Here is a 7,892-nt window from a genome sequence, read left to right on the forward strand (position 1 = left end):
AATGATAATTGTTTTAACAGAGAACGATAGATTAATGATGATTTCAATGTCAAAAAAAGAAATAATAAATAAAATAACTGGTCCAGATGAGATAATAAGTGGATGTAACGAATGTTATATGAGATGGAAAGAAAAGAGTGGGAACGGGAACGGGAAGAGGGATGGGTTAAAGAACGTTTTGTGGGAATGGTGGAAGAAAGAATTGAAGTGGGATTGAGGAATAGTCGTGGTCAGTGTTGTGGGCTCGGAAACCCAGTTACTCACTAATCAGTAATCATTGCCTCTCACTTATCTTCTTTTGCCATTGCATGCAACCAACCAACCCTGTCCTTGTCCCTATTCTCTCTTTTCCCTCCTCTAAACCAAATTGACTGTTCTTAACAGTGACACTTCCCGCACACACACACCCCCTAATTCCGAATATGACAATTCCCTTCCCCTTCCCCTTCTTCAATTCTTTTTCCATTCTCTCTCATTTATTCATTCATTATCGCCTTCCTTTCCCTTATTATTTATTTCTATCTCCACATGTGATCACCATCCAATTCAAACATGTATTATATTATATTTAATGAGCCATAAGAATATGGATTAGTTAACTCATCAATCTCAAATTTTAGTTCATGGGATAAGTATTGTTAATTTTATGAGGAAAAGTTGTTGCACTCCTATACATCTATCATTTTATATTCTTATGCATAAGATTAGGTAAGTGAGGACATGGGGCATGAAATTAAATTATTGGCATGAGTCCTAATTTAACTTGATCTTATTGAATTCTTAAAGAATATTTTTTCTATGTTTTCAAATTTTCAAATTCAAGAATATTGATTAAATGACCAATGATCACCTTGATTAATTCTACGTTAATAAATAAAACTATCGACATATTATACTTAGGTAACATAATAATTTAACATAGGATAGAAGTATGGTCTGTATCTTTGAAAGAAAAAAAATTGAAAGACCAACATAATTTTTTTTTTGGCCAGCATTGTTAGCTAAAAACACTAATTTTTGCTGACCCTCTAACATTTTTTTTCTTTAAAATAATAAATACAAAATAACTAGAAAAATAAATTCACTACAACTAGCTAAAGAAAATAACCTACATGCATATATTTAATGGGTCAACCATTTAATGGATCACTAATTAACCACATATAAGGCCCAATAAACTAGGCCCAATTAGTATTGGCCCATCAGGAAAGCCCAAGAGAGAGACGTGAGTGGAGCTGCGGAAGTGGAAGAACTGAACCCGTAACTGATTAACTGTAACAAGGAAAAAGGGAGGAAGAGGAAGAAGAAGAAGGAAGTAGGGTTTGCAGTGTCGATGGCTAAAGTGAAAGAGATACTTGGGGACCTACAGAGGGACTCTTTCGTGGAACTGCTCTCGAAACTCATCGGAGAATCAAAGTACGTGCAGAACAACCCCCCGGAGCTGATTCCAGAAGAAGACAGGGTGGTCAAGCACGTGCTCGACTCCCTCCTCCCCTTAAGCACCACCACCGGCGGCGGTCCCTTGATCCTTAACCATGTCACCTACTTCCCCGGCAGAGGCAACCTCATCGTCGAGTACCCCGGCACCTCCCCGGACAAAATCCTCTCCTTCGTTGGCTGCCACATGGATGTCGTCACCGCCAACCCCAACGATTGGGTACTCCTCTTCTCTTATTTCAATTTTGAACCATTGGTGTTAGGGTTTATTGATTTTTTTTTTTTTTTTACTTTGGTATGGGGATTCATTTCAGGATTTTGATCCGTTTACGTTGAGCATTGACGGGGATAAGCTTAGGGGTCGTGGAACCACTGATTGTTTGGGACACGTGGCACTTGTGACCGAGCTTTTCAGGAAGCTCGGGGAAACCAAGCCCAGTTTGAAATCGAGTGTTGTTGCTGTTTTCATAGCGAATGAAGAGAATTCTGCCATAACTGGAGTTGGTGTCGATGCTCTCGTTAAAGATGGCCTCCTTAACAAGCTTAAGAAAGGCCCACTGTAAGTTGTTATTATTATTATTATTATTTTTTCTTCAACAGTGGAACTTGAATTTGTCTCTGCTCCACTTATATACTTTGGTGCATCTGTTTGACTTTACTGTGTGTAGCTTTTTCCTTTTTTATTTATAATATATTCATTTTTCCAGGGTTTGATCTTTGGTGGTGGTTTTTGTCAGGTTTTGGATCGATACGGCTGATAAACAACCTTGTATAGGAACTGGTGGAATGATACCTTGGAAACTTCATGTCACCGGAAAACTCTTTCACAGTGGGTTAGCTCATAAAGTATGCTCTTCATTCATATAGTACTGCCTTCAACATTTCGCTCGGCTATGGCATTTTCTACTACTATTATTTTTATTTTGGTTTTCTTATTTGATGTGTATGATATATAATATTAATAAGTTAATAATGAAGTTCTAATTCTTGATTTTGTGAGAGATGTGCTATGTGTGTGTAAGTAAACATAATGGAAAAGTCTAGGGGGTCAGCAACTTTTGTATTTTTTGGCCAGCATTTAACCATCAAAACAAGAGAGAAGAAAATAGTTGTGCTTGGTTCTGTGACTGTCAATGTAGATTATAACCAATTCTGTAGTTGCTTTTGTCTTAGGCCTTACCCCTGCTGCTTGGCAACTTGACCAAGTATTGACCAATCAATACATTTTTTTTTAATTTTAAATGTTTTCTGTGACATCGACTCTTAAGCTTTATAATATTGTAAGTACTGAGTTGTAACTTGTTTATTATTTCATATTTGGTTTCTTGCAGGCTATAAATCCTCTGGAGCTAGCCATGGATGCTCTAAAGGAAATCCAGTCACGATTTTATGAAGACTTTCCACCACATCCACAGGAACAGATCTATGGGTTTGCCACCGCATCAACCATGAAACCAACCCAGTGGAGCTGTAAGTTTGTGGGATCAAATTATTACTTTAGTACTTCTTTTTTAATATAAGATCTTCAATATTCATGATTATATTTTCTACTGTAGATCCTGGAGGTGGAATCAACCAAATTCCAGGGGAATGTACTATTTCAGGAGATGTCAGGTTTATGCTCTAGGAAATTACAATCAATCTAGATTTTTCTTTTAGGAATGGTTTTGATATGACATTACTGATGTTTTTATTTTGTGTGTTGCAGGTTAACCCCATTTTACAAGTAAGCAACATCTTATAATATGGCCAAAGTTGTGCTCTTTTTGGAACTTTGGATTCAATTTTTTATTCTTCGTTTTACTAGTATGTTGCATTTGCAAAGTAATTCCGTAAAGGGAGAAGAAAACATGTGAGAATCAGAGATTTCAATGATTTTTCAAGCATATCCTGTGGTCTAATACTTTGTTCAGTGTGAAGGATGTAGTGACAAAGCTGCAAGAATATGTGGACGACATTAATCTCAACATACATAAGCTAGAAACACGGGGTCCTGTTTCAAAATATGTCTTGCCTGATGATGACTTAAGGGGGAGGTTTGACTTATTTATCCTCCATTATATATAGCTATTAAGGTTTGGATCCCTTGATTTTTAATTTTCACGTATGTGTAGCTATTAAGGCTTCCTTTGCATTCTTCTACAGCCTTACTCTAACTTTTGATGAGGCAAATTCTGGAGTAGCTTGTGATCTTAATTCCAGAGGCTACCATGTTTTGTGCAAAGCAACTGAAGAAGTAGTTGGGCATGTGAAGCCTTACTCAATTACTGGAAGTTTGCCACTCATTCGGGAGCTACAGGTGATAATACATTCTCGTTGTTCGGCGAAAATTAAAAATCTTTTCTAGTTGTAGGCAGTTAGCACTCAGATTCCTTACTCGAACTCTTATTTTATCTGCCGTAGGATGAAGGTTTTGATGTCCAAACTGCTGGATATGGTATGGCCTTCCTAAGAACAAATTTATACACGTTGAATCTTGATAAGAAACAACTTACTCACTTGCGTTTCATGTTACTTTTAGGTCTAATGGCTACATACCATGCCCAGAATGAGTACTGCCTTTTTACGGATATGTCTCAAGGGTATCGAGTTTTTGCAAGCATCATCGCTCAGTTAGAGGAAGATTGAGACTACTAGTTGAACTTCATTCTAGCATTCCACGACCTATGAATATGTCATTGCTGCTAAAGCTGAAGACCTTAAGTGACTCTATGTATTCATTTTATTGTATGAAGTAGTAGTTTGGTGGTATTGATTTCTACACTAGTCTTACGAAAATAGTTGACTTAATACGCTATTATCTAAGTTACATGTTGTTATATACTATTACTAATAGGTATTTTCTTTTCCTTTTTGGGTGATATATGATGCTCCATGTGAGAAACTGTTCAATTAAAATTTTCTGTTTTATCTACCCAAAATAAATTCCTTTTCTTTATGAAGAATCTTATGTAACATTGTTTAGATGCTTATCTATTTACCTACTTTCTTTTGCGTTTACAGCTTGACCTTTTTTTTTTTTGTCGGTAGATTGGACAATTCCCAATTTTAGGTACACAACACACCCACATACTTCTCACACACTTACCACATTTTCTTCCTAATTGCAACCGGTTGGATTTGAACCTGCGACCTTTGGGGTGAGGAAGGAGAGATATGCCATGTGAACTAAGGTTCATTGGCACAGCTTGACTTTTAACCTGTCCTAACTTGTATGTCTTTTTTTGTCTCTTACTTAGCCCAGTCAACATTGGGGTAAAGCCGTAAAGGATATATACTACCCCACTACGTCACATGGTGAATTATTCACCCCATGATAGCTAGTGGTTCAAATAAAATGTTCCATGGATAATTTAAATGGAACAGTAAATGTGCTATTTGTTTCACCAAACATTTTCTCCCATTTTATTGGAAAACATTCATAACTGGAAAATTTTTGTAATCAGAACTTTTGCTTATTCTGTATGTAAGAGATCTCAACTAACATAATTATACAACTTTCCTTTACAAGATTAACAACTCTAATACATATACAATTTTTCACCAAGCTGCGTCAGCCATGGATGGTATTTCAAAATCTACTTGGAATATCTTTCTTCTGATTTGAGCTGTTGGATTCTTTGCCGTAGTCTACGCCGGTGGTCATGAATTTTCCAAAGGCCATGTCCCAATATAACCGTTGAGTATATGCCATGTGTGATAATGGGAGCTAGAATGTTATTTGTCTGTCACATAACCATTGCCAATTAGTTTATCCTTGAAAATCTTACACAAAACAGAAAAATATTTTCAAAAGATTATATAAAATGTAAAGCTAAGAAGTTTACTTGAATCCATTCAAAACCCAAGTAGAGGGCAAGAAGTCCTTCAAGAAGAGGGGAATATATCTTTTTCATTTGGCGCTTCTCATACCATGCTGCAAACCGAAAGCAGACAGTGCAATCAGACTCATGAAACAGATATAATAAGTAGAAACTGCTTAATCAATGACAAGTATAGTAGATATTATATTATAGAGAAACTTTATAAGTTTATGACTTTATTCCACCACTTTCTGAACCAAATGAAACTTTGTTCAATCTATGAATCTATGAACTGATTCTAATGCTTTGTTGCAGGGATAAGTAATTGAACCTTCAAACAGCTTTTTCAAATCTTGACGGCCCGAGCGAGATTGCAAAACAGGTGCCACAACATAAGTGGGATCTGAAAGAAGTAAACAAATAAGCAAGAGAACGTTAAGCAAGCTTAAAAACAAAATAAGTCAATACAAAGGGAAACCATGTTGAAGGGCAATAAGAAGAGAACCTTTGGGCGAGGCAGCCACATAATAGAGAGAACCAGTAAGAACAGCTGTGAGTACAGCTGCAAACGCTTGCGCAAAAGGTACAAACGGAGGCAATACCCCTGTCTACAATTTTGAAAATAAATCACCATTAAGCCACTGGAATGAAAACTTTTGCTTTAGATACTTGTAATAAGTAGCCCTTGTCAGATGGTATAACTGAAAAAGGAATAGTAAACATACCAAGGATGCCATTCCTTGCACATCTGAGATAAGATTACTGCCTCGTAAAAATATGTCAGCCAACGCTCCCTGGAGAATTGCAGTGAAAGATTGTTAATCCCTGATCTATAGCATTCGAGGAAGAAAACAAGATTCTGGAGGCTACAGTTTTCTTCTTTCATTCAATTTTAGAGTGAAGTTTTCAACAGGAAATTGTTGCCGTTGAAGTTTTTTGCCCATTTTAGTCATCATTAAGTTGAATATCAAATGGATACAAGCATCAAATCCAATGTTAAACTTAGAAGTAAGCCGGTCCATTAGAATGAAAGTTTACCAGTCAACGTAACCAGATTTTTCATATTGAAATATCTGAAAACCTTGCTTAGTTAGTTATGAAATCGATCTAGTGAAGGAAGATTCATAGAACACAAAACTAGTCACATGGTAGATATACTATCGTCTTTGAAAATTGAAACTGCTTATACAGATCTGCAAAGGTGATGTTCTTTCGTGTTAACCACAACATCCCATCCAATTGATCCAAATAACCATTTAGGGAGGATTATAGATGGCTCAAATCCAAAATCCATGTTTCATTGTTACTAAATTCAAATACTATCGAAAATTATTTCTTGTCTGAGACCATGGAAACAAGGTACAGAAGCTCCTGAACAAACCTGAACTGCAGCCCTGTAGAAGAGTTCCTCTCCCACTGAACTTGCAGCAACCATCAATATAAACTGCAAATTAGAACCAACAAAATCATTCTTTGTTCTCAATCACAGCACTAGATCTAGACAATTCAGTATTTCAAAGAAAGCAGGTCATGGTGAATTACCTGCCAAGGGGACATCCCATAGAAAAAGCTCCAGAGTTCTTCATCCTCTACATCTCTGATTGCTCGGGCATGGGGTGATAGTTTCACAACTGCATCCTACCGAAAAAATGAAAACATGCCAGTTCATTCATTTCGACTTGAACAAGCTAAAGCACAAGCAAAAGAGCACAACAACCTTATCAACATGGTGTAAATGGACCAACTTACATCAAGTATAAACAGAAGAGCCATAATTGGAGGAGCCGCATATCCAAGCCCTTCCAAGATTGCATCTAATGATAGATGGAAACCTCCGAGAGAGTCAATTCCTGTGATCGAGCATATAAAACTCCCAGCAACAGCCATGGCACCGTAGATCCCTGAAACAGAAAACGTAATGGGGAAAAATAAAAACTTTATTATGTGAAAGAGTACACACAAGCAGCAACATAAAGCAGAAACTTTTACTTCCTTTATGGAACAACAAACAAATTTCAAGTCTAGCATTACCACAAGCAATGCAATTATTCCTTTCATCTAAAGAACTTCCAAAAAGGGTAGCTCCAAAGTTTGCAACTTTATTTCAAAAAAAAACAAAAAGGGTAATCATTGTCGTGGCAAGAAGAAAACTGACCGATCCCATAGCTTAGTCTAACAACAGCACCAATCTTTTCCCAAACGGGGAAGTCAGCGTCGTTGAAACCGCGGTTGAATGTGGTAACCTCCATGGCCGGGTTGGTGAACCCTCCGCCCCGAGTCTTCCCGTCATCGATGGTGTCACCGGTTCTCTCCGCCGAGGCCTTAACGCATCGAACGGAGAGCCTAGTCGGAGCTTCCAAGAAAGATGCCCTCTTCTTCCTGGGAAGCTGAAATTCACATATCTTGGAAGATGAACAGTGTGCTAGTGCAGCTGGAAGCGATGAAAAAAAAAAAAAAAAAAAAAAAAAAAAAAAAAAAAAAAAAAAAAAAAAAAAAACCAAAAAAAAAAAAAAAAAAAAAAAAAGACTTTGATGAGTTTGTTTAACTCAGAAAGAAGAGAAAGCAGCAGAGAAAAAGATGTCGTTTTTCTTCATCGAATGGAAGTGATTAATGGCTGCCTACGAGATTTTGAGTAAATGAGTTAATGTGTGG

At 36.9% G+C, this 7,892-nt stretch overlaps 2 protein-coding genes across 2 annotated transcripts; one reads left to right on the top strand and one right to left on the bottom strand.

The window, feature by feature from the left end:
• The first annotated feature begins 1,242 nt into the window (after positions 1 to 1,242).
• Positions 1,243 to 4,409, top strand: LOC107487591 (acetylornithine deacetylase). Its single transcript, XM_016108253.3, has 10 exons — positions 1,243 to 1,657; positions 1,752 to 1,996; positions 2,175 to 2,283; positions 2,769 to 2,907; positions 2,994 to 3,051; positions 3,146 to 3,163; positions 3,351 to 3,473; positions 3,583 to 3,736; positions 3,841 to 3,874; positions 3,959 to 4,409. Exons 1-10 carry the CDS (start codon positions 1,334 to 1,336, stop codon positions 4,063 to 4,065), a joined length of 1,311 nt encoding a protein of 436 aa, XP_015963739.1. The 5' UTR covers positions 1,243 to 1,333; the 3' UTR covers positions 4,066 to 4,409.
• A 450-nt stretch (positions 4,410 to 4,859) lies between these two features.
• On the bottom strand, positions 4,860 to 7,685 carry LOC107487592 (uncharacterized; the record flags this gene model as incomplete). The annotated part of the gene is given in 9 exon segments (XM_016108254.3): positions 4,860 to 5,162; positions 5,265 to 5,353; positions 5,572 to 5,643; positions 5,746 to 5,848; positions 5,966 to 6,034; positions 6,622 to 6,684; positions 6,783 to 6,878; positions 6,990 to 7,141; positions 7,396 to 7,685. Coding segments are annotated over 9 exon segments (1,081 nt in total), but the record flags the coding sequence as incomplete, so codon positions are not given.
• Between the last annotated feature and the right edge of the window lie 207 nt (positions 7,686 to 7,892).

The sequence above is a fragment of the Arachis duranensis genome, chromosome 5 (assembly GCF_000817695.3).
Source record: "Arachis duranensis cultivar V14167 chromosome 5, aradu.V14167.gnm2.J7QH, whole genome shotgun sequence".
Lineage (NCBI taxonomy): Eukaryota > Viridiplantae > Streptophyta > Magnoliopsida > Fabales > Fabaceae > Arachis > Arachis duranensis.

What these genes read in the sequence shown, in the direction of transcription:
- LOC107487591 (XM_016108253.3), top strand. Translation starts at nt 1,334, where the DNA reads ATGGCTAAAGTGAAAGAGATACTTGGGGACCTACAGAGGGACTCTTTC. An exon ending in AAGCTTAAGAAAGGCCCACT is followed by an intron (nt 1,997 to 2,174) that starts GTAAGTTGTTAT and finishes GGTTTTTGTCAG; the next exon opens with GTTTTGGATCGATACGGCTG. An exon ending in CACTCATTCGGGAGCTACAG is followed by an intron (nt 3,737 to 3,840) that starts GTGATAATACAT and finishes TATCTGCCGTAG; the next exon opens with GATGAAGGTTTTGATGTCCA.